This window comes from Poecilia reticulata, chromosome 7, assembly GCF_904066995.2.
Source record: "Poecilia reticulata chromosome 7, P_reticulata-male-v2, whole genome shotgun sequence".
Taxonomy (NCBI): Eukaryota; Metazoa; Chordata; class Actinopteri; order Cyprinodontiformes; family Poeciliidae; genus Poecilia; species Poecilia reticulata.
Window position 1 is genome coordinate 31,904,431 of NC_088836.1, and position 27,985 is coordinate 31,932,415.

The window sequence follows — 27,985 nt, forward strand, 5'->3', positions numbered from 1 at the left end:
TCATAGATCAGCGCTGAAGCTACTCGGGTCCAAACAGTCCTGCCTGGTGCTCCGCTTCCATACTGGGAGGACTGGGATTCTCCCAGTGAATCCAACCAGAACCATCATCCTGAGGGAACCAGAAGGTTCTGTTACAGCTCATTCATACTGGGTGGAAGATGGGAGTGAAGACTTTACTGGCCTTCCCAGTAACACCAGTCAGAGGCCTCATTCTGGACTGGAGTTCATGAAGAACAACCACAGGTTTCCATGGAAACAAGTCAGTTACACACGTCACAAAGCAGCTGCTGCAAAACGAACAAACCAAAGTCAGTTCAGTAGTTCAGTAGTTCTCCCCCCCTCTCATTTCCAACACTTTGAGTCTTTTCAGAGGCAGGAGGCGTGTGGCCGCAGCTCCGAGGGGTCCACCACGCTGTTCTGCAGGGGCAGGTCCACAGAGAAGTCGGTGGGCGGAGCCTGCAGGCGCTGGCGGGGAGGGCGACCCCCCCTCTGAGGGATGGGCAGCTCGGAGTGGTGAGCAGGAAGAGGAGAGGAGAAGAAGAAGGGATGGATGAGAGCCTTCAGGAGGAACAACCAATCAGAGATCAGCTCTCCTAATGAGCGGTCCGTTAACGAGTCACCTGGATCCCCGGGGCTCACCTGTGTGGCGGAGCAGCGCCGCCTGGACGGGTAGACCAGGAAGCGGCAGAGCAGGTCCACGGCCTGAGGACAGGTGTCAGGGACGATCTCCTCCAATGGGATCGCTGGATTCTCCTTGAAGGTGATTTTATTGTAATCTGGCAACTCGACCATTTCCTGGAGGAGAGGAGAGAAGGCAGAGGTTCTGGTTCTGGTTCTAGACTCTGTGTGTTCAGCTGAGCGGTGAGATGTGGTTCTTACGGGCCAGCTCTCCCGGGTCGGCGTCCCCAGCACTCGCAGGACGCAGCAGAGCTGTTCGATGTCGTTTTCCCCGGGAAACAGAGGAGACGAGTTGAGCAGCTCTCCGAAGATGCAGCCCACCGCCCTGAAACCAGAGAGCCTCAGACTGGGTCCACCAGAACCGGCGCACGATTCACCAGAACCGCCGCACGATTCACCAGAACCGGCGCACAATTCACCAGAACCGCCGCACGATTCACCAGAACCGCCGCACGATTCACCAGAACCGCCGCACGATTCACCAGAACCGCCGCAGAGCCTCTTACCACAGGTCCACTCCCTCGTCGTATTTCCGGGCTCCGTACAGGAGCTCTGGGGCTCGGTACCACCTGGAGAGAGGAAACACTTCTGGGTCAGGTCCGCTAAGACGCGACGGACCATGCAGCTGCGTGTTCACTTCCTGCCTGCACAGGAAGTGCAGACAGTCTCTGCTGCCTACCTGGTGGCCACCTGGTGGCTGTAGAGCCGCTCCCCCTGGTCACTGAACAGCCGGGCCAAGCCGAAGTCCGCCACCTTCAGGTGACCCGAGGAACTGATGAGGAGGTTGGCAGGCTTCAGGTCCTGGACAGGAAACACAAGCAGATGAACATGAATTCCTTAAACTAGGAACTGTGGGAACACTGAGAGCAGTGAGAACAACGGGAAAACTGGGAACAACTGCAACAATGGAACCACGGGAACAATGTGAATCACGGGAACAATGGGAACCACTAGAACAATGGGAATCACGGGAACAATGGGAATCACAGGAACAATGGGAACAACGGGAGCAATGGGAACCACGAGAACAATGGGAACAATGCGAACATTGGGAACAATGGGAACCAAAGGAACAATGGGAACCACAAGAACAATGGGAATCACGGTAACAATGTGAACAATGGTAGCACTGGGAACACCGGGATCACTGGGAATCACAGGAACAATGGTAACAATGTCAACATTGGGAACACTGGGAACCACGAGAACAATGGGAATCACGGGAACAATGTGAACAATGAACACTGGGAACAATGGCAACACTGGGAACAACGGGAACACTGGGAACAACGAGAACACTGGGATCACTGGGAACCACAGGAACAATGGGAAACACGGGAACAATGGGAACAATGAACATTGGGAACAATGGCAACACTGGGAACAACAGGAACCAAAGGAACAATGGGAATCATGGGAACAATGGGAACCACTAGAACAATGGGAATCACGGGAACAATGGGAATCACAGGAACAATGGGAACAACGGGAGCAATGGGTACCACGAGAACAATGGGAACATTGGGAACCAAAGGAACAATGGGAACCACAAGAACAATGGGAATCACGGTAACAATGGGAACAATGAACATTGGGAACAATGGCAACACTGGGAACAACGGGAACCAAAGGAACAATGGGAATCATGGGAACAATGGGAACCACTAGAACAATGGGAATCACGGGAACAATGGGAATCACAGGAACAATGGGAACAACGGGAGCAATGGGTACCACGAGAACAATGGGAACAATGCGAACATTGGGAACCAAAGGAACAATGGGAACCACAAGAACAATGGGAATCACGGTAACAATGTGAACAATGGAAACACTGGGAACCAGGGGAACAATGGGAATCACGGGAACAATGTGAACAATGAACATTGGGAACAATGGCAACACTGGGAACAACGGGAACACTGGGAACACTGATATTTGATTTATTTCTCATTTTTCTGATAAATTCTTTCTCTCTAGAAAATAAATGAGACGTAAAGTGACGACCCGTCGGCGCTGACCCGGTGCATGATGGAGTTCTGGTGCAGGAAGGCCACGCCCTTCAGCAGCATCATCATGTAGCCCTTCACCTGAGCCGGGGTCAGAGGTCGCTGGGAGTTCCTGATGACCTCAGAGAGGTCAGAGAGCATGAAGTCAAAGACCAGGACGAAGCCGGTTCCATGAGGGAAGAAATCCTTCAGCTTCACCACCTGAGGAGAACCAGAACCAGAACCATCAGAACCACCAGAACCAGAACCATCAGAACCACCAGAACCATCAGAACCAGAAAAACAACCAGAACCGGAACCATCAGAACCACAACCAGAACTGGAACCAGAACCACCAGAACCGGAACCATCAGAAGCGGAACCAGAACCACTAGAACCATCAGAAGCGGAACAAGAACCACTAGAACCGTCAGAACCACCAGAACCAAAACCATCAGAACCAGAACCACCAGAACCGGAACCAGAACTGACAGAACCAGAACCACCAGTACCGGAACCAGAACCATCAGAGCCAGTACCACCAGAACCAGAACCATCAGAACCGGAACCATCAGAACCATCAGAACCGGAACCATCAGAACCATCAGAAACAAAACCATCAGAACCAGAACCACCAGAACCGGAACCAGAACTGACAGAACCAGAACCACCAGAACCGGAACCATCAGAACCAGAACCAGAACTGACAGAACCAGAAACGCCAGAACCACCAGAACCAAAACCACCAGAACCACAACCAGAACCACCAGAACCGGAACCGTCAGAACCATCAGAAACAAAACCATCAGAACCAGAACCACTAGAACCGGAACCAGAACCATCAGAACCAGAACCATCAGAACCAGAACCACCAGAACCCGAACCACCAGAACCGGAACCAGAACCATCAGAACCAGAATCATCAGAACCAGAACCACCAGAACCATCAGAACCAGAACCACCAGAACCCGAACCACCAGAACCGGAACCAGAACTGACAGAACCAGAACCACCAGAACCGGAACCATCAGAACCAGAACCAGAACCAGAACTGACAGAACCAGAAACGCCAGAACCACCAGAACCAGAATCACCAGAACAAAAACCACCAGAACCACAACCAGAACCACCAGAACCGGAACCGTCAGAACCATCAGAAACAAAACCATCAGAACCAGAACCACCAGAACCGGAACCAGAACTGACAGAACCAGAACCACCAGAACCGGAACCATCAGAACCAGAACCAGAACTGACAGAACCAGAAACGCCAGAACCATCAGAACCAGAACCACTAGAACCGGAACCAGAACCATCAGAACCAGAACCATCAGAAGCAGAACCACCAGAACCCGAACCACCAGAACCGGAACCAGAACCATCAGAACCAGAATCATCAGAACCAGAACCACCAGAACCATCAGAACCAGAATAATCAGAACCAGAACCAGAACCACCAGAACCGGAACCAGAACCAGAACCATCAGAAGCGGAACCAGAACCACTAGAACCGTCAGAACCAGAACCATCAGAACCATCAGAAACAAAACCATCAGAACCAGAACCACCAGAACCGGAACCAGAACTGACAGAACCAGAACCACCAGAACCAGAATCACCAGAACCAAAACCACCAGAACCACAACCAGAACCACCAGAACCGGAACCGTCAGAACCATCAGAAACAAAACCATCAGAACCAGAACCACCAGAACCGGAACCAGAACTGACAGAACCAGAACCACCAGAACCGGAACCATCAGAACCAGAACCAGAACTGACAGAACCAGAAACGCCAGAACCATCAGAACCAGAACCAGAACCACCAGAACCCGAACCACCAGAACCAGAATCATCAGAACCCGAACCAGAACCATCAGAACCATCAGAAGCGGAACCAGAACCACTAGAACCGTCAGAACCAGAACCGTCAGAACCAAAACCACCAGAACCAGAACCACCAGAACCGGAACCTTCAGAACCGGAACCATCAGAACCAGAACCACCAGAACCGGAACCAGAACCATAAGAACCGGAGCCATCAGAACCAGAACCACTAGAACCAAAACCATCAGAACCAGAACCACCAGAACCCGAACCACCAGAACCGGAACCAGAACCATCAGAACCAGAATCATCAGAACCAGAACCACCAGAACCATCAGAACCGGAACCAGAACCACCAGAATCATCAGAGCCAGAACCGTCAGAACCAGAAGCACCAGAACCGGAACCATCAGAACCAGAACCACCAGAACCATCAGAACCGGAACCAGAACCACCAGAATCATCAGAGCCAGAACCGTCAGAACCAGAAGCACCAGAACCCGAACCATCAGAACCAGAACCACCAGAACCAAAACCATCAGAACCAGAACCATAACTGTCAGAGCCAGAACCGCCAGTACTAGAACCAGAACCATCAGAACCATAAGAACCGGAACCATCATAACCAGAACCACTAGAACCAGAACCACCTGAACCAGAACCACCAGTACCAGAACCGTTAGAACTAGAACCACCAAAACCAGAACCACTAGAACCGTTAGAACCAGAACCACCAGAACCACCAGAACCAGAACCGTTAGAACCAGAACCACCAGTACCAGAACCACTAGAACCGTTAGAACCAGAACCACCAGTACCAGAACCGTTAGAACCAGAACCACCAAAACCAGAACCACTAGAACCATTAGAATCAGAACCACCAGTACCAGAACCGTTAGAACCAGAACTACCAGAACCAGAACCGTTAGAACCAGACCCACCAGAACCAGAACCACCAGTACCAGAACCGTTAGAACCAGAACCACCAGAACCAGAACCACCAGTACCGTTAGAACCAGCACCACCAAAACCAGAACCACTAGAACCGTTAGAACCAGAACCACCAGAACCAGAACCGTTAGAACCAGAACCACCAGAACCAGAACCACTAGAACTGTTAGAACCAGAACCACCAGAACCACTAGAACCGTTAGAACCAGAACCACCAGAACCAGAACCGTTAGAACCAGAACCACCAGAACCAGAACCACCAGTACCGTTAGAACCAGCACCACCAAAACCAGAACCACTGGAACCGTTAGAACCAGAACCACCAGAACCAGAACCGTTAGAACCAGAACCACCAGAACCAGAACCACTAGAACTGTTAGAACCAGAACCACCAGAACCACTAGAACCGTTAGAACCAGAACCACCAGAACCAGAACCACCAGAACCAGAACCACCAGTACCAGAACCGTTAGAACCAGAACCACCAAAACCAGAACCACTAGAACCGTTAGAACCAGAACTACCAGAACCAGAACCGTTAGAACCAGACCCACCAGAACCAGAACCACCAGAACCAGAACCACCAGTACCAGAACCGTTAGAACCAGAACCACCAAAACCAGAACCACTAGAACCGTTAGAACCAGAACCACCAGTACCAGAACCGTTAGAACCAGAACCACCAGAACCAGAACCGTTAGAACCAGAACCACCAGAACCAGAACCACCAGTACCAGAACCGTTAGAACCAGCACCACCAGTACCAGAACCGTTAGAACCAGAACCACCAGAACCACTAGAACCGTTAGAACCAGAACCACCAGAACCAGAACCACTAGAACCGTTAGAACCAGAACCACCAGAACCACCAGAACCACTAGAACCGTTAGAACCAGAACCACCAAAACCAGAACCACTAGAACCGTTAGAACCAGAACCACCAGTACCAGAACCGTTGGAACCAGAACCACCAGAACCATTAGAACCATTAGAACCAGAACCGTTAGAACCAGAACCGTTAGAACCAGAACCACCAGAACCGTTAGAACCAGAACCACCACTCACATGCTGGTTGTCCTCGATCTCCTGCAGGGCCTTGATCTCCCTCACTGCCTGGTTCGGGATGCCGTCCTCCAGCTTCCTCAGAGCCACCTTCTTCAGGGCCACCGTCTCTCCTGTCTGATACACAGCAGAGACCTGATGGGCCGGACCAGAACCGGAACCCGGACCGGACCAGAACCAGACCCAAAACAGCCCCCGATACCTCGATGTGTTTGGCCTGGAAGACGATGCCATGAGCTCCTTCTCCGATCCGACCCAGGATGCTGTACTGCTCCATGTCTGCCGGACCGGACCGGACCGGACCGGGCCTGACTGGGGCTTCTCTCTGTAATGAAGAACAACCAATCAGAATCAACCTGGAGTCTTCCTGGTGAGCAGTGATGGAGGAAGAACCTCATGCAGAAATGAATCACTTTAAGGAGCTCACAGGTTCTTCTCCTTTCAGCTCGAACCGAATCAGTCGTTCTTTTCACGACGACTTTAACAAAACCCGTTAATATCATTCGGCTGTGGAGAGAAAACGAAATGAAACGCGGATCTGAAAGGAAACCCCGCTTTTAAGATGACGTGTCGTTATGGTAACGGTGCGGCTAAGGTGCGGCTAAGCTAGCTGTGCCTCAGAAATGAGACAGGAAGAGCTGTTCCTACCTGGCTGCGCAAAGACTCACACAAACTGACCACTAAACCAGACACGCAGAGGACGTCACCATGGTAACCAAGCGCTAAGCTAGCTGAGACTCAAAGTCTGAGCAGCTAACCTTCTGACGTCACACGGGCTTTCCGCTATTGGTCAGAAAACCCAGGAACTCGGTCACGTGACGACGACAAACCAGTCCATCAGCAACAATAGTTTAACTTTTATAGAGAAAATTATAGATAGCAAGAGCTAGTAAAGAAAATAAAAATGTAGAAAAACTATATTCTACACAGAGCAGGAGGTTTTTTATATGTAACCAGCCTCATAAAGGCACCATAGGGTATTCACAACGGAGCGCTTTACTGACATCTAGTGATGAGAAAAGATATGACACCCTGTACATTCCTATGATTCCTTCTGCTGTGCTCAGTGGTACTCCACCATAAATAGTTAAATCCCTGTGGTACTCCACCATAAATAGTTAAATCCCTGGCTAACCAAGTGTTACATTTCTTTGTAGTAGATCCAGAACAGGGGTAAAATTATTACTCATGTTATTGTGGACATTTTAACTCCTAGTTACGTTACAGTGCTTTTTACAGGGATACCACAAATTTCAGTAACAGCCGTGGAATATAAAGGAAGGATTTCACATTTTTTAGATTGAGTTTCCATCTTTAAATGCTTGAGAATTTATTTATGACAGACAGAGCTACAGGAATTTCATTCGAATGTCTTAAAAATACTGTTGTATCGTCAGCAAGTTGTGACATTTTTATTTCTTGTTCAAATATTTGAATTTCCTCAAATGAGCTCTGTCTGATTAAATAGTTTAGAACAAGCAGAAAAATGTAAGTTGTGGCCGGACAGCCTGGCCAACCCCTTCATGGACATTAAACCAGCTAGATGTGCCGTATAGAAGTTTATATAACTGTTATTATCCCTATAAAGCTTCTTAAAGGCTTTAATGACAAACCTACCAAAGTTAAAAAAGGACAATGTGTCAAAAATAAAGTAATGACTAACTGTATCAAAGGCCTTTTGATAATCTAAGAACGGAATGATTGGGTCATCAGGGATGAGACGTTTATAACCAACCATCACTAGTGGAATCAGAAATGTTGTCCAGCATGAAGCCGTTTGGAGATTCATGTATAATATCATTTAAACCATTTTTCAGTCTTTTAGCTAAAATGGAGGCCAAAATGTTATTTAGTAAAGTGATGCCACGGCAGTTATCTATTATTAAATGGTCTGTATTGGTTTCACAATCAGAGTGATAGAAGTTCTTCTGTCTGTGTGTGTGTGTGTGTGTGTGTGTGTGTGTGTGTGTGTGTGTGTGTGTGTGTGTGTGTGTGTGTGTGTGTGTGTGTGATGCATCTTTTCCAGTGAAGATCTTGTGCTGGGGTTAAAGGGTCAGTTCAGCTGTTTTCTCCTCCTGCCTGCTCCGCCGTCTCTCTCTCTCTCTCTCTCTCTCTCTTTCCGCTCCATCAGACCTCTCTCTCTCTCTCTCTCTCTCTCTCTCTCTCTCTCTCTCTCTCTCTCTCTCTCAGGAATCACCATCAGCCATTCTCCACTCAGGACTCTGGGCAGCTTCCCCCCATGCTTCACCCAGAACCACCCTAAAGTAACCCCTCTCTCGTTTCGGGCGACCCCTGCCTCTCCCCAGAAGGATCTGTCATTACTGCTTCTTCTTTTGAACATAAAACCAATTCCTAACTTGGATTTTGTTGATTCTGCATGTGGGTCAAAGTTAAAACCGAACATGTCGTCATCTTCATTGTTAATGGATTAATTATAACTGAAATTTCAGCTGAGAATAAATTCTGATGTGAAGCCATCGTTGTTATATTTCAGGTTTCTGCTCCGTTTCATCTCCTCAGTGTATTTCATCACAACCCTCTTTCAGCTCTGTTCACTTCCAGAAACAGTTTAATTAATCTGTGCTGTCGATGCAGTTATCATTTTTATAAAGATCTCTATACAAAATGGATGTACAAATTACTGAATAATCTTTTTACAGAATTGTTTGTTTGGATAAAGAATTTCTTTCAAAGTTTCTTTTTCTGGGTTGCTGTGGTGGCGCAGGGGCAAAGCAGCCGGTGGTCGCAGGTTCGATTCCCGGCCTGGTGACATTTGCTGCATGTCTCCCTCGTCTTCTCTCTCATTGCCCTCAAACCACTTTCTAATAAAGGCCACTAGAGCCAACAAAACCTTTAAAAAATAGTTTATTTTTCCACGTTAAAGTATTTGTGGTTTTTTTCACCCGACCAAATAAAAGCGCCGCGTTCTTCTTTAATCTGTCTGTCGTTGCTACTTCATCATCTAACATGTTAGTAATAATGTCTGAGATGGATCTGATTAATGGCTCCAGCTTTTCTTTTTTATGCGGTTTATTCTTTTGCTAAACTGAATTGCACACCCTCTAAATTCATACTTCAGTAATTCCCAATATTTTCCAAATCAGTTATTGATTTGAGCGATTGTCCAGAACTGTTTGATTAGTTTTTGAATGAATGATGTAAGTCTTATGTTCTTTAACAATGACTTAAGTTTCCAGTGGTTATACGTTATTCTATTAGAAAGATCGATTTTTTTCTACAAATGGATGATGTTGAATATTTCTCCAGCAGCAACAGTCAGAAGATCTCTGATGAATTTTCTCCAGCAGAAGAATCACTGCAAACACCGTAATATTCAGCTCACACAGCAGAAACCCGTCTCTCCGCCTTTCCTCCTCTCTGCCAATCGTCCAAGTCAGTTAAAATGATTAGTTCTCAATATTTGTTATTCTATTCTATTAGCTTCTCGTTGCTCCTGTCCTGATCCACCAGGAGGGGGCGGTATGGGGCGCTACCCCACCAGCCACCAGGGAGAGAAAAGAACAAGAGCAGCTTCCGGTGTTGTGTTAGCAGCATCATAATAGAAAAGAAGAAGAAGAAGTGTTAGCAGCATGCTAGCTGTGCTAACAGGAGGGTTCGAGTTCTAGAAGTCCTCTTCGGGATAAGAGAATCTCATCTGGTTCGGTTCTGGCGTTCCAAAACTGGAACCGGAACCGGAACATGATGGCTCGTCCTGCTGGTTCTGCCGACTGTCTGGACCAGAAGGTTCTGCAGTATGAAGCTTTCATCAACGACGTGCTGAGGAGAGACCTGCGGTAAGCCTGACCCGATGTTACCAACCAGACCAGGGGGTCCAAAGCGGGTCCTGGAGGTCCGGCATGTTTTACTCCAGGGGTCCAAAGCGGGTCCTGGAGGTCCGGCATGTTTTACTCCAGGGGTCCAAAGCGGGTCCTGGAGGTCCGGCATGTTTTACTCCAGGGGTCCAAAGCGGGTCCTGGAGGTCCGGCATGTTTTACTCCAGGGGTCCAAAGCGGGTCCTGGAGGTCCGGCATGTTTTACTCCCTGCTGTCGGTAACAACCTTTCAGCAGGTCCATGTTCTCCTCGGGTCTCTAACGAGCATCAGGTGTGATAAACCAGGGAGAGACTAAAACATGCCGGGCCTCCAGGACCCGCTTTGGACCCCCCCGAACTAGACAGAAACAGGTTTGATTCATTCCGAATCCGATCCGACCCAGACCGGAACCATCAGAACCGTCTGAGTGGACCCGGACCATCAGAACTCTTTCTCCATTTCTAATCGATTTCTGGACTTCAGTGAAAACTGTTCCCGTCCTCCAGAACCATGTCTGCAAGTCGAGATGGAGGAAATCCCGGTTCTGCCGGACACAGAGATCGGAGGTTCTGATGGGTTCTGACCAGTAACGTCAGTAACGCGGAGCACTTTTTTCAGCAAAGAGTAATCTAACATGCTATCACTCTGATTACTGGACTCAGTGATCAGATTAAAGTAATTTATCCAAATCACTTTGCGGTACTATTTTCTTTTGTAATGAAAAGTTACTTCCTCGTCTTTACCTCCGTTTGTCTGCGACAGAAACCAACAATGGAGATAAATGCTGGAAAAACAGGAACTATTTAGAGTTTCTGTCATTACATCCGGGCTTCTGGTCTGTTTGCAGGGCGGTGCTGGAGCAGAGGGATCGTCTCTATGAGAAAATGTCTCACTACCTGCAGCTGAAGAACGTCATCCAGAGTCTGGAGGTAGCTGCACAGATCCTCCATCAGGACAGAGGTCTCACTCTGCCATCGCTTTCCTTTCTCTTTCATTTAAACGGCTCCTCTCGTGTTCTCCAGCAGGGGGCGCTGTGGCCTCAGCAGCTTTCAGGAGTTGGATTATAATCCTAGCAGATGAAATGAAAGTATAACCTGAAATCAGAAGCTGCCTCTTAGTTTTATTTATTTTTTCTTCTGAATAAACATGAAAAACAACCAATCAGCTCCTGATCGTCGTTTCTCAGGATTTTTGATCTTCAGTCTGAAGAGCTGATCAAATAAATACCTGGAGCTGATTTTCAGCTCGGATAAATAAATATTCTGGAGTTTTACCATTTTTTAATTTGTGAGATTTAAATACTTTTTTTATTAAGAGGCTGCATAGTGGTAGAGCTGTTGCCTTGCAGCAAGAAGGTCCTGGGTTCGATTCCCGGCCCGGGGAGTCTCCATGTTCTCCCTGTGCATGGTGGGTTTTCTCCTGGTACTCCAGTTTCCTCCCACAGTCTGAAAACAAGACTGTCAGGTTAATTGGTTTCTCTAAATCGTCCCTAGGTGTGAGTGTGGTTGTTTGTCTGTCTGTCTCTGTGTTGCCTTGCGACAGACTGGCGACCCGTCCAGGTGACCCGTCCAGGCGACCCGTCCAGGTGACCCCGCCTCTCGCCTGGAACGTTGGCTGGGGAGAGGCAGCAGCTCCTGCTGACCCACTGAGGGACCGGGATGTTAGAAAATGGATGGATTGATTTTGTGTTTTACTTCAAAGGATTTTTCTCTCATCTTTTCTGTTTTTAGACATTTAATTCACATTTTCTCTTTGGGCATCTTTCACTTTGATTTTCATTTCTTCTACATTTTATTTGTAAGTTTTCTCCATGTTTATATGAAATACATTTAGTACGTAAAACTCAGACATTCCTCACTCATATTGTGTAGCTGTAGTTGGCCATCTCTGATGTCACTGTGATGTCACTGTGACGTCACGGTGTGTTCCTGCAGGAGGCGGGGCCTCAGCGGATGAAGGCAGACGTGGATCTGGGCTGCAGCTTCTTCGTTCAGGCTCGAGTGTAAGCCCCGCCCCTTCCTGTGGCCGTGTGACTCGGACGGCGCCCAGCGTTTATGATCCAGACTCCGGTTCCGGTTCTGACTGGCTCGCCTCCTCTCCTCAGGGACGACCCCTCCAGGATTCTGGTGTTGGTCGGGTTCGGGTTCTTCGTGGAGATGAGCCACCAGGAGGCGCTGCGCTTCATCAACAAGAAGACCAATCAGCTGACGCTGTAAGCTTGCTGTCGCCATGGCAACGGCAATAGAGACTATTTTGAAAATTCCTGAAACTGATTTTAATATTTTATTGATTTCTGTTTTTACTTTGTCTCAAATTATTCAAGTTTGAAAAGTTCAAAATATAATTTCTGCAGATGTAAATTTTATTTTAGAAATGGAAAAATTTCCCTGCGATTTTTATGCTTTAGCAAGATATTTTTATATTTCCAGATTTTAAAAATATTTTTCATATCAAATACTAAAATATTGTTTAAAAATATAAAATATTCAATTTTGATTTTTTTATATACTTAAATTTTAGCACTTTATCAAGTTTTTAAAAATATCTTTTGTTTAAAATTTTTTTTCTTTAGAACATTTTGATACTAATTTAAAAAATTTGAAAAATCAGCTGAAGAGACAAAATGTTTAATCTAGAATGTTCTGTTTTTCTCCACATCAAACATAAATATTGGAGATTTCTTACGATATTAGCCCAAGTTGAAGCAAATTGATGTGATAATTTGTTTTATTTTTCCTGAGTATTCAACAATATCTAAATGTCAGATTTCTACAGGTTCAATTATATATGCTAGCTATGCTAATGATATATGCTAGCTATGCTAATGATATATGCTAGCCATGCTAACTCTGTGTTTGCTTGCAGCTTCACTGAGCAGCTCACCAAGGACGCTGCCAAAATAAAAGCCCATATCCGCATGGTGCTGGAGGTCAGTTCATCTGTAGAACTGGACCGGTTCTGATCGCAGTCTGACCCGGTCCCGGTCCCAGCAGAACCAGTGTGTGTCTGGGCAGATCTGATTGATTGGCTGCTCTCTCCTGTCCAGGGTCTGCGGGAGCTGCAGGGGCTGGAGGAGCTCCCAGACGTCTGCAGGAAGTCTGCTGCTGCTGCTCAGCTCTGATTGGACGATTAGGAGGGAGAGGATGAGGAGGAGCCTCTTCATCAGGAGGCAAATTATCTCCAACTGGACACAGTGGAACCAACTTCTTCTCAGATGTGAAAGAAAACATTGATGACATCTACTTCCTGTTGCTGCTCAAACAGGAAGTCCTCCACATCACTGAGACCTTTCAAAATAAAATGTCAGGCAGTGGTTTTGTCTGGTGAACGGAGAAGCAGCTGAACTGAAGCTGAAGAAACAAACATGAACAAGTTCTCATCCTTTTGCTTTTGTTTATTGTGGTTTTTATTGTAAATTTAATAAAGAATTTGAGAACATTTTTGTTTTGGTTGATTTATTGATTGATTATTGTATGTTGAATTTTATTACTTGATTTAGTTTCTGTTTTATTGTGTACTAATATTCTTTTTTTTTAATGAAACATTTTAGGAATATGATGACCTCCGCAGGGTGGCTGGGCTCTCCCTTAGAGAGAGAAGCTCGGTCATCAGGGAGGGACTCAGAGTAGAGCCGCTGCTCCTCCACGTCCAGAGGAGCCAGTTGAGGCTCGGGCATCTGGTCAGGATGCCTCCTGGACGCCTCCCTGGTGAGGAGTTCAGGTCCCACCAGGAGGAGGGGAGACCCAGGACATGCTGGAGGGACGATGTCTCTCTATGGCCTGGGAACGCCTTGGGGTTCCTGGAGGACCTGGAAGAGGCTGGGGAGGGAAGTCTGGATGGATGGATGGATGGATGGATGGATGGATGGATGGATGGAAACAGCTTTGTTCTGGAATTCTGTTGATTCTGTAAAAGCGCAGCCTGCCGGGTTCGGAACCGGTCCGGTGCCCGTCGGTCCAGTGTGTCGGGTCTCAGCTGCTCTCGCAGATGCTTGGCAACGTGGAGCTTGTTTCCATGGTAACGGCTTGCTGAGGAAGAAGCTGATACGCAGTGGTGGAGAAAGCGCTCAAAAAATTCACTCAAGTAAAAGTCAAAGTACCACATCAACATTTTACTTAAGTAAAAGTTATAAAGTTCTGGCTTTTAAAAATACTTCAGTATTAAAAGTAAAAGTACTTGCTGAATTAGCTAATCCCTAATATCATTAAGTGAACCGATCGTATTTGATTTTAATACATCAGAAATGTCCCATTTTAATAAACAATGCCATAGATAAAGCCTGTTTTTACTGTGTTTACTCTGTAACATAGTTTAGACTTAGATAAGTGAATCTATGCATCATCATTTCAGGGATGGAAACATCTCGTCTCCTGTCCTAACATAACATCAACTTCACTTTTTTTCTCCCACTAGTGGCTTTTATTTTGAAAGAAATCCAACTGGTAGGGGAGGACATGGAACCAAGGAGCCACGTAGCAGAGTTGTAGTCTGGTAATAGTACATTTTATCTTGTATTTCCTAAATACTCAAAGATGCTTTAAAGAAGTACAACAACATAAAATCAAGCATTACAGCATAACAGAAAGATACACTGAGCTTAAATCAGTCTAGCTTAGCTGCACCTTTTCGGTCAGGTGAAAAATCAGTTTTGAAAACTTTTATTTTGAAAGACTCCACCGGAACCCCTCTGTTAGCCGCCGTTACTCTGACTGTGATGAAGAGTTGTGATAGGCGCAACCAGAAACGAACTGGGAGAACTCAGGAGTTCAGTCGTTATCCCCGAACACATCTATCGAATTACTGACTGGACCTTCTCGGTTTCTTGTCCTCCGTGTCGGAGGTGCGTGGACGGTCCCGGGAAACTGTAGCTGTTTCGGGTCTGACGCAGACCGAGAGGCGGGAGGCTCAGCCAACAGCTCGTTACTAGAGCAGATTGAGTCTATGCTAGGCTAGGCTAAGCTAAGCTAAGCTAATAGCTCGTTACTAGAGCAGATTGTAGTCTATGCTAGGCTAGGCTAGGCTAAGCTAATAGCTCCTTGCTAGAGCAGCGGGATGCTAGGCTAAACTAACAGCTTCTGTTTTGACAGAACCTTGAACTTGCGGAAACTTTTATAAAGCAGTAGGAACTTGATTTCTAAGATATTCGTTTTCCGTTTCTGAGAAGATAAAATAATTTATTTTTATAATAATTTATCGTAATAGCGGGCTTTGTCAGCAGGTTTGTTTGCGGCAGCCGGAGCGCGGATTCGTCCAGAACCACCGCAGGTGAGCCCGGCTGGGCTTGGTGATCAGAGGACTCGCTGGTGGCGGTGCTGCTTTCTCTGGACGCTGAGCCCCCAGAGGATATTTGGCATGGAGGCTGTGGAGCCCCGCCGCGGCAGCTCGGAGCGGTTACATAACGCCAGCAGGTCGGCAGAGAAGCGGTTGAACGTCTCCTCCTCCTCCGCCTCCTCCTCAGCTCCACTGTGACACTTCAGCACGCAAACAGACCCGCAGCCGCAGCGACACGACGCCGACAGCCGCAGCATGGAGGCGGTGTGACTGCTGGCAGGCTGAACCCGCTCAGAACATGGAGTCCAACCCGCTGATTAACGGTGAGCTGCTTGTGCAGGTAGCAACAGGTGAGCTGCTGAGGCCTGCAGCTGCAGGTGGCTCTGTGTCCGTCTGCCAGTGATGCTGGGCCGGACAGAAACCTGCGCTGAGCTGCGTGGACTGAAGAGCTTTAACCTGGTTTAAATAAAGCAGAAAAGGCTAACACAGCATTTCTCCAGTTTAGTGCAGATGGAGTCAAATTTCTTCACAACCAAAAGTTGATTCTGGTTGATAAATATTGATTTTCTGTGTTTAAAGTAAACTGTTGGTGTGTTTCAGCCACATGCAGCAGCAGCAGCAGCTTCCTTTCTGCCTGAACAAAACACATTAATGAACGTTCATTTGTTCATCATCCCAAAGCGTCGCTGTGCTGTGATTGGTCGCTGAGTGTGTGTGTGTGTGTCTCCAGGTTATTATTGTAATGATCCTGATTAGCTTGAGGAGGAAGAGGATGTTGCTCTTCATCTTGTTGATAAGCAAACTCATGTCTGTGATGCAATATTAGCATGTTACCATGGCAACGCTGATGCACTCATCGTGTTGTGAGACGAGATGTTTCCGATGGCAGGAGAGGCGCCGCCTGGTTCTGGTTCTGGTCCGAACGTGGACCCTGTTCTCTGCTGGTTCTCATGGTCTGAGCAGCGAGTCGGGTCGGGTCGGCCCAAGTACTGAGTAACTGATCATAACACCTAATTTAATAATCACAATGTGTCCTCAAGCAGGGCTCCAAAAGTTATGTGAAAATTCTGGTATTTTACAGAATATTACTAAAATATTTATATAAACAAGGAGTTGGGTTTGGAGGCTGGTTCTGGAGAAATTTACCACGAGGGCCGGGGTAGTCGGTGTCTTTACATGGAGACACTTAAATAAAGACTGAAACAAAACCCCAGCAATATTTCATCATTGGATATAATAAATGAGCCAAAGAGCCTCTTGTGTCTCCAGAGATCCAGGCTGCAGATCCTGGCAGGTGGAAAGTCTGATTCTATACAGCAGCTAAAAGAGCAGCTCTATCATTTTTAGTTTATTGTTAAAGTAAAATTGTGAAGGTTAAAAAAATCCACCAGTGAACTTTAACATAAGACATTTATTTAGTATAACTCCTTTGGTCCCCTGTTGGCCCCCATCTAGATCCGCCCCTGGGCTGCAGGTCTGGATCTGACATTAATGATGCATTAAATAACCACTGAGTTAATAAAACATATCAAGATTTCAAAATAAAACATACAGAAAGACCTAACAAACCTTTTAAAGTAGAAATATTGATGTATTTACTGTTAATCTCAGTATGATTTGATCTCTATTCTAAATCACCATCTGTATTATTTTGGCTGATATGACTATAAATTAAATAAGCAAATAATTGATTATCTAATAATCAAACCATAACAGTTGAATAAAACCACAATAAGAAACTTAATCATAGCAAAATGTTCGGCACCAGATCAGATGATTGAGGGATGAAGAGATGCTGATTTCTGGTTCTGACGGGTCTGACGGGTCTGCAGTTCCTCTCCTGATCCATTCATACAGCAGCACGACCAACACATTTGTTTTAATTGCCTGTTTTCTTCCTCACTGACATCATTCATCCTGGGATTTACGTTTCCCTTCTCACATCCGTATCTTTACGAGAGGTTTTGCTTCTAAGGACGGTGGAGAATCGGGTCGGATGTTTTAAAAAGGTCCGGGTTGACAGCAGCTCACCTCTGCTGCGTAGTGTTCGTCGCTAGGCAACCGTGACAACAGCGTTGGTTCGTAGCGTTCAGGGGTCCTTTAGCTCCCGCTACGACAATTTAGCTGAACTTATTGTTATAATTAGTGTTGATATGTGTGTGATAGGCATTTATAGAAATACGGGACAATTCGAGTCCCGTATCGGTTCAATACGGGACGCAACATTTAACAACCAAATACGGGACGATTCCATATTTTACAGGGTTGGTAGCAACCCTAGTTGGGATGGAAACGCTGCACACAGATAAATCCTTCTCAACCCTCCTCATTCCTGCGGTTCACACAGAGCTACACAAACAGAGCTAACACGGCGGGGTGAGACCCCTACCTAGAGTTCTCCAAAGAATCATAATTCCTCACAGTGGTTGATGTAAATGTCCATACAGGTCAGCCTGAGTCCAGTTTGAGTGAAAGGAGGAGGTGATCTGTACTCAGGTAAACTTGAGACATCAACAGCCAGCTGCGTGATTGGTCGCTCTCCTGGCTTTGAATGCATCAACTATAAACTTAACTTTTAGGAATAAATCTGCTCCACCAGTGGAAATAAAAGTTTTTTATATATATATAAATTTTTTCCTAAAAACAAAAGAAGCAAACTTAGCCTGGCCTGGGGGGATCCTGTCTGACGGTCCAACTGGTTCTGTTATCGGATCGGAAACTAGATCTGGACTGGCTCAGGATCCGAACCGGTCCCAGAACCCCAGCGATCCAGATTGCTGTGCAGCACCGGCCCGAGTGATGAGCTGAACTTCCTGGTTCTGGAGATGACCTTGCTGTCATCGATGGGCTCCCTGACACCCAGGTTCTGGTTCCTCTGGAAGCCCATGCCAGAACCATCCCGGCTGGACGGATCCGGATCAGAACCATTTGCTACCAGTGGAGTTCTGACCTGCTTTGGTTCAGATGAGACTATTATTCCCTCTGGTTCTGGATGATGAACGCTGCAGCGCCCCCTGTCTGTGCAAGACCGCCATGGTTCTGGAGGGCAGCATCTTCATCTCCTCCTCTTCTTCACTGGAGACCAGCGGCTGGTTCTGAGGGGTACTGAAAACCCAGTTCTATCAGAACCCGGCCAGGAATGAGATAAAATATAATAAAAGTGTTTAGTGATTAAACTAATAACTGATATTGTTTACATGCAGCATCCTGTGTTTACTGGCCGTTAACCGGTTCTGGTCTGATCAGAACGATGCCATACTCGGTTCTGATCATGCTGCTGCTGTTCTGGTTCTGGTTCATTTCTGGCTTCTGAAGAGTCCAACTCTATTTCGCCCTTAAACCAGCGGCTCTGGTTCTGGTCTGGTCCATGTCTGACATCTCTCTCTGCTCCCCCAGCTTTGGACCCGTCCATCACACTGTGGCAGTTCCTGCTGCACCTGCTGGAGGACCAGCGCCAGCGCCACCTGATCTCCTGGACCGGCGAGGACGGGGAGTTCAAGCTGCTGGACGCAGAGGAGGTGGCCCGCCTCTGGGGGCTGCGCAAGAATAAGCACAACATGAACTACGACAAGCTGAGCCGCGCACTGCGCTACTACTACGACAAGGTGAGCGCGCTACGCTACTACTACGACAAGGTGAGCGCGCTACGCTACTACTACGACAAGGTGAGCGCGCTACGCTACTACTACGACAAGGTGAGCGCGCTACGCTGCTACTACTACGACAAGCTGAGCCGCGCACTGCGCTACTACTACGACAAGGTGAGCGCGCTACGCTACTACTACGACAAGCGCGCTACGCTACTACTACGACAAGCGCGCTACGCTACTACGACAAGGTGAGCGCGCTACGCTACTACTACGACAAGCGCGCTACGCTACTACTACGACAAGCGCGCTACGCTACTACTACGACAAGCGCGCTACGCTACTACTACGACAAGCGCGCTACGCTACTACTACGACAAGCGCGCTACGCTACTACGACAAGGTGAGCGCGCTACGCTACTACTACGACAAGCTGAGCCGCGCACTGCGCTACTACTACGACAAGGTGAGCACGCTACCGCTACGACAAGCTGAGCGCGCTACGCTACTACTACGACAAGCTGAGCCGCGCACTGCGCTACTACTACGACAAGGTGAGCGCGCTACGCTACCGCTACGACAAGCTGAGCGCGCTATGCTACTACTACGACAAGGTGAGCGCGCTACGCTACCGCTACGACAAGCTGAGCGCGCTACGCTACTACTACGACAAGGTGAGCGCGCTACGCTACTACTACGACAAGCTGAGCGCGCTACGCTACTACTACGACAAGGTGAGCGCGCTACGCTACTACTACGACAAGGTGAGCCGCGCACTGCGCTACTACTACAACAAGGTGAGCGCGCTATGCTACTACTACGACAAGGTGAGCGCGCTATGCTACTACTACGACAAGGTGAGCGCGCTACGCTACTACTACGACAAGGTGAGCGCGCTACGCTACCGCTACGACAAGCTGAGCTCGCTACGCTACTACTACGACAAGCTGAGCGCGCTACGCTACTACTACGACAAGGTGACGGATAATTCTGCCCTGCCAGTGAAATGTTCACCGCAGAAGAGACGCTTAAAGTCCGGCTTAATAAAAGAAATAATATAAGAAATAAACAATTACATTATTTTTTTTTGGTAATAACAAAACGGCACACAACTCTTAGCCTGGCGGGGGAACGTAAAGCATGGCGGCCCGCCAGGCCTACAATACTCTGGGGGAAAGCCTGGCTGTGCTGCTGAACGTGCTGCTGTTCAGTTCCTGCAGGTCCAAGTAGCTCAGAACCAGAACCTGGTTACTGAAGCCGCTGTGTTCTTCTTCCAGAACATCATCAAGAAGGTCAGCGGTCAGAAGTTCGTCTATAAGTTTGTGAGCCAGCCCGACCCGGCGCTGGCAGACGGGCCTCGCGGCGCCGAGGAGGTCCCGAAGAAAGACGCCTGCGACCCAATCGGCCAGCTGAAAGGCCTGGGGGGCGTGGCGTCAGCCTTCCAGTCAAAGGGCTCGGCCCAGGTACGGCGTCTTGTTTGTTATCATGAAACCTGGTTGTGGCCGGTTGTCATGACGATGTGTCGCCCGCAGCGCCCGGCGCCCGGCGGCGCCCAGAAGAGCTCCAGGAACGACTACATGAAGTCCGGCCTCTACTCCACCTTCACCATCCAATCACTGCAGGCCCCGCCCAACCCCCGCCCAATCAAATCGGAGCTCCTGCTGCAGCCGGACCCCGCCCCCAAGGCCAGAGAGGTGAGGCCTCTTCATCACTCCTCTTCCTCAGGCAGAGGGGCGATGGTCTTCATCGTGTCTTCCTCCCAGGTGAGCCTGCTGCCAGAAGGCCGGCCCTCCCCTCCAGCTGGTGGCGCTGTGGACTCGCTGCAACTCGCCGCCCAGGCCTCGCCCCGCCCCGCGCCGGCGCTCAGCCCGCAGGCCGCCGCCAGCTGCCAATCACAGGTCAGAACCGTCTGCCGTTGCACCTTTAGTTCTGACCCGGTTCTGACCGACCCACTCCCCCTCTGTCCTCCGCAGAACCTCCCCGGCCCCCCTCTCAGCGACCCCCCCCACATCTACCTCACCAGTGTGGGCGACTCGCCCCCTTTCGCCCCCCTGCTCCCCCTGGCTCCCGGCGGGGGCCGAGGTCCAGGCTCCGCCCCCGACGGGCCGCCGGGCCCCCTGCTGGATGACCCCCCGCCCCACCCTGTCTTCGTCATCATCAACCCGTCGCCCCCGCCCCAGGCCCCGCCCCCTCCCGTCGTCATCAAGGAGGAGAACCTGCCGTCGGAGGAGGAGCTGCTGGAGATGGTGACCCTGCAGAGGAAGCAGGCGGACCAGGTGAGGGCCAGCGCCTCCGGAACCAGAAGGCCCGGTTCTGGTTCCGATGGAAGCGGGCTGTGACCAGCTCTCCTCTGACCCGTCCAGGTTCCCCAGCTCATCTGTGGCCCAGCAGAACCAGAACCGCCTGTCACCATCGTGGAGAGCCCTCCTCCTCCTGGGCTGGACGCCCAGCAGGAAGTGGAAGGGGGCGGGGCCAAGAACTCTCCAGCAGGTAACTTCCTGGTTCTCCATGTCGGACCAGAACCCGGTCCAGCTACCGGTTCCGTTGTTTCTTCTCTGGGCTCATCTTCGTTTTCCCGTCAGAGACCTCCATTGCCACGGCAACGTGCTCCTCCTCATCTTTGGCATCGACCTCGCCGTTCGGCGCCGGGCCGCCCAAACCCAAGAAGCCTCGCATCCTGGAGCTGCCGTCCTCGCCCTCCCTGCCGCCTGGCCTCTCCCTGGATAAGGTTCTGATGATCCGGGTCGCGTGACCTGCCGGTACGTCTGTCACAGTTCTGACATCACTTCCTGTCCCCCTGCAGGTGAACGCCGCCGTCAACAGTCTGTTGGCGCCGGGTGCCGCCAACACACTGACGCCGACCGTCATCACCTCCCACGCCCTGGTAAGCTGGAACCGAACCGGGTCTCATGGTTCTGATCAGATCCTCAGTGACTCATTATTTTCTCCATGAGGAGTAAATGAATGTTAGCCAATGTGCTACGGGCAGCATGCTAGCTAAACTCTGCGTTCTAGCTAACTGACCTGGTTTTTCTTCAGAACCTCCACGAGAAGCTCAGAAGGTTTTCCTGTTTACTCTGACGTCAGCGTCTGCATTAAATCCCTGAGTGAGGAGATCGCCATGGCAACAGAGATGTTTAATGTTTCTGAACAGGAAGTGACTTGGAGGACTTGTTACCGTGGAGACCAAGCAACTTCTGTAGATGGCTGATTTTCCCACCTGGCTGTAAACAGCCTGCTGTCTCCAAACGGTTCTGAAAAGTTCTGGAAGGTTCTGTGTTCATGTTTTCCAGACCCCGGTGCTGCTGACGCCCAGCGCTCTTCCCTCCACCATCCACTTCTGGAGCACGCTCAGTCCCATCGCGCCGCGTTCACCGGCCAAGCTGTCGTTCCAGGTAATAGACCGAGCCCACATGACCGTCTAACGGTCCAGAAGCTGCTGCTGGAGTTCTGACTAGAACCAGGAAGATGGAGACAGCACCGGGTTCTACACCACCCGGTTCTACACCACCTAGTTCTAGACCACCCGGTTTTATACCACCTGGTTCTACACCACCCAGTTCTACACCACCCAGTTCTACACCACCCAGTTCTAGACCACCCGGTTTTATACCACCTGGTTCTACACCACCCAGTTCTACACCACCCAGTTCTACACCACCTAGTTCTGCACCACCCAGTTCTGCACCTCCTAGTTCTACACCACCCAGTTCTGCACCACCCAGTTCTGCACCACCCAGTTCTGCACCACCCAGTTCTGCACCACCCAGTTCTGCACCACCCAGTTTTACACCACCTAGTTCTACACCATCTGGTTCTACACCACCCAGTTCTACACCACCTAGTTCTGCACCACCCAGTTCTGCACCTCCTAGTTCTACAGCACCCAGTTCTGCACCACCCAGTTCTGCACCACCCAGTTCTGCACCACCCAGTTTTACACCACCTAGTTCTACACCATCTGGTTCTACACCACCCGGTTCTACACCACCTAGTTCTGCACCACCTAGTTCTACATTCCTTCACTGAGTCTTTAATCTGCTGCTAGTTTATAAATCTCTGAACGGATTAAAGATCTGCTGCTGGATCAACCTTTTGGTTCTGGTTCTGCATCAGAACCAGAACCAAACATGGACCAGCAGCTTTCAGCTTCTATGCTCCACAGATCTGGAACAAACTTCCAGAAAACTGAAAACCAGCCGAAACCCTGAGCTCCTTTAAACCCAGACTGAAGGCAGCAGGTTGGATCTGATCAATAACTGGATCATTGATCGATGATCTGATTATTGGTGCTGATCGGTTCTGATCGGCTGGACCTGCAGAATTAAGGCGGTTCTTCTAGTTCCTCCGGTGGCTTGGAACCCGAGCTGGACCCACACACACACACACACACACACACAGCCTTCTACCTCTGTGAGGACTCAGAACAGAACCTGGATCTCTCCAGAACCCCCAGGCCGGACCAGAACCCCCCAGGGGGCGCTGAAGGCTGACGAAGGGAGAATTTGTAAAAAATCTTCTGAATATTCTCAGGTCTGAGTTTCTGTGTAAACATGCAGGTCTTCCTCTAGGGGGAGCTGTTTGTTCTCCACTGCAGGAAGAGCCGTATCTGGTCCATGTCTGGTTCTGGTTCTGACCCGTCTCTGTTCCTCTGTAGTTTCCGGCCAACGGCAGCAACCAGATCCACATCCCGGCGCTGAGCGTGGACGGACTCTCCACCCCGGTGGTTCTGTCCCCGGGCCCCCAGAAGCCCTGATCCCGACCCGAAGACTCCCTTTGGACCGAATCCTGAGGCGCTTATGCAGCGCCACCTGCTGGAGATGAAGATGACGATGCCAGGTGGACGGCCTTCATCCTCATTAAAGCCCTCGTCTTTGTCAGAACGATGCGGGGCGACGCCGGGAACCCAAAGCATCCGGAACCGACCGGAACCAGAAACTGAAGCCGGACCGAGGTTGGCTAACTTCTCTGTAACCATGGCAACGCTCATCAGCACCGCGCCGGTCTGAGAACCGGGAGGAAACTTTGGGTTTCTGTTTATTTATGCTGGATTTGCTGCAGACGTTCCTGATCCGACTTGGGTCGGATTAAAGATCCGTTTTACAGACCGAGCTCTGCTCTGATTGGCCGTTCTGAAGGCCACGCCTTCCCTGCAACAGACCAATCGCAGAGCAGCATCTGCTTCCTCCCTGCAGGGGGCGCTCACATTCCTCTGCCTGGATTTCAGATCTGTAAATATTGTCAGATCGGTTCTGTTGAGGCGGGTTTGATCAGAACCGCTGAACTGGTTCTGGTTGCCATGGTAACTTGTTGATCCACAATGGATCTTTGCTAAAACTGATGTTTTTGGACCAGAACCCGAGTGCTTAGTCTGGATTGTTCCGGTTCAGAACCGCAAACCCAGCTGCTGTAGAGCGGTTCCGAAGGTCCAGTTTCAGGAATATCGGACCGTTTCTGTCCAGAGAACGTCAAACTAACTCTGATCTACCGCCTGCTGTGGTTCTGACCGGATCGGACCGGATTCAGGAAGTTTCTGAGCTGGAAGCTGGAAAATCTGATTCCCAGAGGAAAAATGAAATTCAAGTCTGTTTATAAAAGAAAAAATGTTTTGAGTCGGAGTAAAAATGGACGAAATATTGCTGAGGCTCAGAACGCTCAGCGAGCCGCAGAGGCACTTTACTGAGGATGAGGATGGTGATGAAGATGGAGGGTCACATGTTCTCCAGTTTGGAGAAGAAACCGTCTGACTGTTGTAGGCTGTGGTTGCCACGGTAACCTGACATGACTGTTGCTGTTGCCTTCATAGTGTTTCTGTGAGTCGCTGAGGCTGCCGCAGTCTGACCGTCACAGATGTCAGATCCACCTGGACTGGATCCGCTCCCCACACAGCATCTGTCCTTTGACCTTTAAGGGAAAGGTCAGACTGAGCACAGGTCCAATCAGTGAGCAGGATACGCGCAGCGTCCTCTGAACGCACTATCCTGCATCCTTGGACGGTATCCTTGGTATGTATCTGACCTTTCCCCGTTGCACTCTGACCTTTCCCCGTTGCACTCTGACCTTTCCCCTGTGCACTCTGACCTTTCCCCTGTGCACTCTGACCTTTCCCCGTTGCACTCTGACCTTTCCCCGTTGCACTCTGACCTTTCCCCGTTGCACTCTGACCTTTCCCCGTTGCACTCTGACCTTTCCCCTTTCCACTCTGACCTTTCCCCGTTGCACTCTGACCTTTCCCCTTTCCACTCTGACCTTTCCCCGTTGCACTCTGACCTTTCCCCGTTGCACTCTGACCTTTCCCCTGTGCACTCTGACCTTTCCCCGTTGCACTCTGACCTTTCCCCGTTGCACTCTGACCTTTCCCCGTTGCACTCTGACCTTTCCCCTTTCCACTCTGACCTTTCCCCGTTGCTCTGACCTTTCCCCTTTCCACTCTGACCTTTCCCCTTTCCACTCTGACCTTTCCCCGTTGCACTCTGACCTTTCCCCGTTGCACTCTGACCTTTCCCCGTTGCACTCTGACCTTTCCCCGTTGCACTCTGACCTTTCCCCGTTGCACTCTGACCTTTCCCCGTTGCACTCTGACCTTTCCCCGTTGCACTCTGACTTGAGCGACTCTCAAATCCAGACTTGGTCTTGGATTTGGACACAGCCGGGTCACAGACGCCACTTTTGGACCTTCATCCCTTCAGACTCGGACCATCAGAACCTGTTGCTGTTCAGAAACTTGGGTCCTGATGAGGAACTGGGATTTCTGAAGTTCGGTTCCTTTGGCTCCGAGTTCTGGTGCCGACTGTCCTGATGATGGAGTTTCCCAGCCTCAGCGGGTCCCTGAATGCAGCATGACTCTATTTTTCTACCAGAGATCCGAGTTTATTTTGTTCTCAAAGTCGCCTTAAAGATCCTGAGCAGCAGGAAGGAGGTTCTGGAAGATTCTGTCCGACCAAGAAGCCATTTTTGTGGACCAGAACATTTCTCTCACCAGCAGAACCTGAAGAATGTCTCCACACCCATAACTCAGCATTTCCTCCTGCTGCTCCGTGTGGTTCTGTTTGATGGAACTGGACCCGACTTCTGAAGGTATCTGCAGAAGCTGAAGCTCCGTTCAGACCCGACCCGTTTAGCTCCGTCTGTCTGATGTTCTTCTCTGCTGAAGCTGATGGAGAACCTGGCAGGTATCTGCTGAGCAGAACCTAAAAGTTTGCTTTTGACCTGAGGAGGTTTGATGGAGGCTTCAGCAGAACCTCAGTCTCTGTTTACCCGGTTCCCTTGGGCCAGAACATCCTGAGTCCGTCCCATGATGGGGCTTAGAGCCCAACGAACCGTCTGACGACACTAAAGTCTATAAATGTGACACCGCCATCAGGCGGTCCCTGGCTCCGCCTCCTGTGGGTCAGGCGGTATCTGGTTCCGCCTCCTGTGGGTCAGGCGTTATCTGACTCCGCCTCCTGTGGGTCAGGCGGTATCTGGTTCCGCCTCCTGAGGGTCAGGCGGTCCCTGACTCCGCCTCCTGAGGGTCAGGCGGTATCTGACTCCGCCTCCTGAGGGTCAGGCGTTATCTGACTCCGCCTCCTGTGGGTCAGGCGGTATCTGGTTCCGCCTCCTGAGGGTCAGGCGTTATCTGACTCCGCCTCCTGAGGGTCAGGCGTTATCTGACTCCGCCTCCTGAGGGTCAGGCGGTCCCTGGCTCCGCCTCCTGAGGGTCAGGCGGTCCCTGGCTCCGCCTCCTGAGGGTCAGGCGGTCCCTGGTTTCGCCTCCTGAGGGTCAGGCGGTATCTGGTTCTGCCTCCTGAGGGTCAGGCGGTCCCTGGCTCCGCCTCCTGAGGGTCAGGCGGTATCTGGTTCCGCCTCCTGAGGGTCAGGCGGTCCCTGGTTCCGCCTCCTGAGGGTCAGGCGGTCCCTGGCTCCGCCTCCTGAGGGTCAGGCGGTCCCTGGTTCCGCCTCCTGAGGGTCAGGCGGTCCCTGGCTCCGCCTCCTGAGGGTCAGGCGGTCCCTGGTTCCGCCTCCTGAGGGTCAGGCGGTCCCTGGCTCCGCCTCCTGAGGGTCAGGCGGTCCCTGGCTCCGCCTCCTGAGGGTCAGGCGGTCCCTGGCTCCGCCTCCTGAGGGTCAGGCGGTCCCTGGTTCCGCCTCCTGAGGGTCAGGCGGTATCTGGTTCCGCCTCCTGAGGGTCAGGCGGTATCTGGTTCCGCCTCCTGTGGGTCAGGCGGTCCCTGGCTCCGCCTCCTGAGGGTCAGGCGGTATCTGGTTCCGCCTCCTGAGGGTCAGGCGGTCCCTGGTTCCGCCTCCTGAGGGTCAGGTGGTCCCTGGCTCCGCCTCCTGAGGGTCAGGCGTTATCTGGCTCCGCCTCCTGGTGGCACTGATGTTCTGGAGTTTTCTTTCTGACCTGCTGATCTTTTCTTTTATTACTTCACTGTGGTGGGTGGAGCTACAACCATATTTGTATTATGTCCCATGATGCTTTGCAGACAGGAAGCTCCAGAACGTTCTCTGTACATACATGATGCTCCTGATCACATGACTGTTTAACCTGTACTATGTGACTGGGCTGACCAATGAAATGTTTCTGTCGTCACTCCTCAAGGCACGGCCCCGCCCCTCCTCGGCTGCCATTGGCTGGAGGGTTGATTGATGTAAGGGGGCGGGGTCTGCGTTTATTTTTCTGGGTCTGACGACAAACTTTAAACAGAAGATATTTTTATTTGATGTAAACGTTGTTTTTTACAATCGCATCAGGAAATAAAGATTCATCTGAGTCTCTACGAGTTTCTCATTTGCGTTGCAATATATAGATATAGACAAACTATGTTGTTAG

General features: G+C 49.9%; 3 protein-coding genes across 11 annotated transcripts; 2 read left to right on the forward strand and 1 right to left on the reverse strand.

The window, feature by feature from the left end:
- Positions 1–19: 19 nt before the first annotated feature.
- On the reverse strand, positions 20–7,484 carry cdk20 (cyclin dependent kinase 20). Of its 6 annotated transcripts, none has more exons than XM_081609513.1 (9): positions 6,920–7,363; positions 6,709–6,831; positions 6,510–6,623; positions 2,700–2,888; positions 1,358–1,479; positions 1,185–1,247; positions 880–1,003; positions 640–795; positions 20–109 (listed from the first exon to the last, which is right to left on the reverse strand). In XM_081609513.1, exons 1-9 carry the CDS (start codon positions 7,007–7,009, stop codon positions 20–22), a joined length of 1,071 nt encoding a protein of 356 aa, XP_081465639.1. In that variant the 5' UTR covers positions 7,010–7,363. The 6 variants fall into 6 exon arrangements, with proteins under 6 accessions (XP_081465639.1, XP_081465637.1, XP_008400519.1 ...); XM_081609511.1 differs by lacking the exon at positions 20–109 and having other exon boundaries at positions 367–795; positions 6,920–7,013; positions 7,155–7,380; XM_008402297.3 differs by lacking the exon at positions 20–109 and having other exon boundaries at positions 367–795; positions 6,934–7,013; positions 7,155–7,375.
- Positions 7,485–10,014: 2,530 nt separating this feature from the next.
- Positions 10,015–13,756, forward strand: uxt (ubiquitously-expressed, prefoldin-like chaperone). 3 transcript variants are annotated; one of them, XM_008402294.3, is made up of 6 exons: positions 10,024–10,300; positions 11,166–11,247; positions 12,253–12,320; positions 12,423–12,530; positions 13,184–13,247; positions 13,365–13,756. In XM_008402294.3, exons 1-6 carry the CDS (start codon positions 10,206–10,208, stop codon positions 13,437–13,439), a joined length of 492 nt encoding a protein of 163 aa, XP_008400516.1. In that variant the 5' UTR covers positions 10,024–10,205; the 3' UTR covers positions 13,440–13,756. The 3 variants fall into 3 exon arrangements, with proteins under 3 accessions (XP_081465670.1, XP_081465669.1, XP_008400516.1); XM_081609544.1 differs by lacking the exon at positions 13,184–13,247 and having other exon boundaries at positions 10,015–10,300; positions 11,166–11,278; XM_081609543.1 differs by lacking the exon at positions 13,184–13,247 and having other exon boundaries at positions 10,017–10,300.
- A 1,257-nt stretch (positions 13,757–15,013) lies between these two features.
- On the forward strand, positions 15,014–27,930 carry elk1 (ETS transcription factor ELK1). Of its 2 annotated transcripts, XM_081609500.1 has the most exons (12): positions 15,014–15,158; positions 15,537–15,912; positions 18,986–19,194; positions 20,454–20,639; positions 20,709–20,870; positions 20,940–21,074; positions 21,150–21,452; positions 21,540–21,666; positions 21,759–21,904; positions 21,980–22,060; positions 22,470–22,571; positions 23,834–27,930. In XM_081609500.1, the coding sequence occupies exons 2-12, from the start codon at positions 15,888–15,890 to the stop codon at positions 23,930–23,932; spliced, it is 1,575 nt and encodes a 524-aa protein (XP_081465626.1). In that variant the 5' UTR covers positions 15,014–15,158; positions 15,537–15,887; the 3' UTR covers positions 23,933–27,930. The 2 variants fall into 2 exon arrangements, with proteins under 2 accessions (XP_081465626.1, XP_081465625.1); XM_081609499.1 differs by having other exon boundaries at positions 15,014–15,912.
- Positions 27,931–27,985: the final 55 nt, after the last annotated feature.

Bases quoted from the DNA above. Each gene is read 5' to 3' on its own strand.
- elk1 (XM_081609499.1), top strand. From the start codon at position 15,888: ATGGAGTCCAACCCGCTGATTAACG. The intron at 19,195-20,453 runs GTGAGCGCGCTA...TTCTTCTTCCAG, and splicing joins TGCGCTACTACTACGACAAG to AACATCATCAAGAAGGTCAG. The intron at 21,905-21,979 runs GTTCTGATGATC...GTCCCCCTGCAG, and splicing joins CTGGCCTCTCCCTGGATAAG to GTGAACGCCGCCGTCAACAG.
- uxt (XM_081609543.1), top strand. From the start codon at position 10,206: ATGATGGCTCGTCCTGCTGGTTCTGCCGACTGTCTGGACCAGAAGGTT. The intron at 12,321-12,422 runs GTAAGCCCCGCC...TCCTCTCCTCAG, and splicing joins TTCTTCGTTCAGGCTCGAGT to GGACGACCCCTCCAGGATTC. The intron at 12,531-13,364 runs GTAAGCTTGCTG...TCTCCTGTCCAG, and splicing joins AAGACCAATCAGCTGACGCT to GGTCTGCGGGAGCTGCAGGG.
- cdk20 (XM_081609511.1), bottom strand. From the start codon at position 7,009: ATGATATTAACGGGTTTTGTTAAAGTCGTCGTGAAAAGAACGACTGAT. The intron at 1,004-1,184 runs GTAAGAGGCTCT...CTCTGGTTTCAG, and splicing joins GACGAGGGAGTGGACCTGTG to GGCGGTGGGCTGCATCTTCG. The intron at 796-879 runs GTAAGAACCACA...CCTCTCCTCCAG, and splicing joins CGACCCGGGAGAGCTGGCCC to GAAATGGTCGAGTTGCCAGA.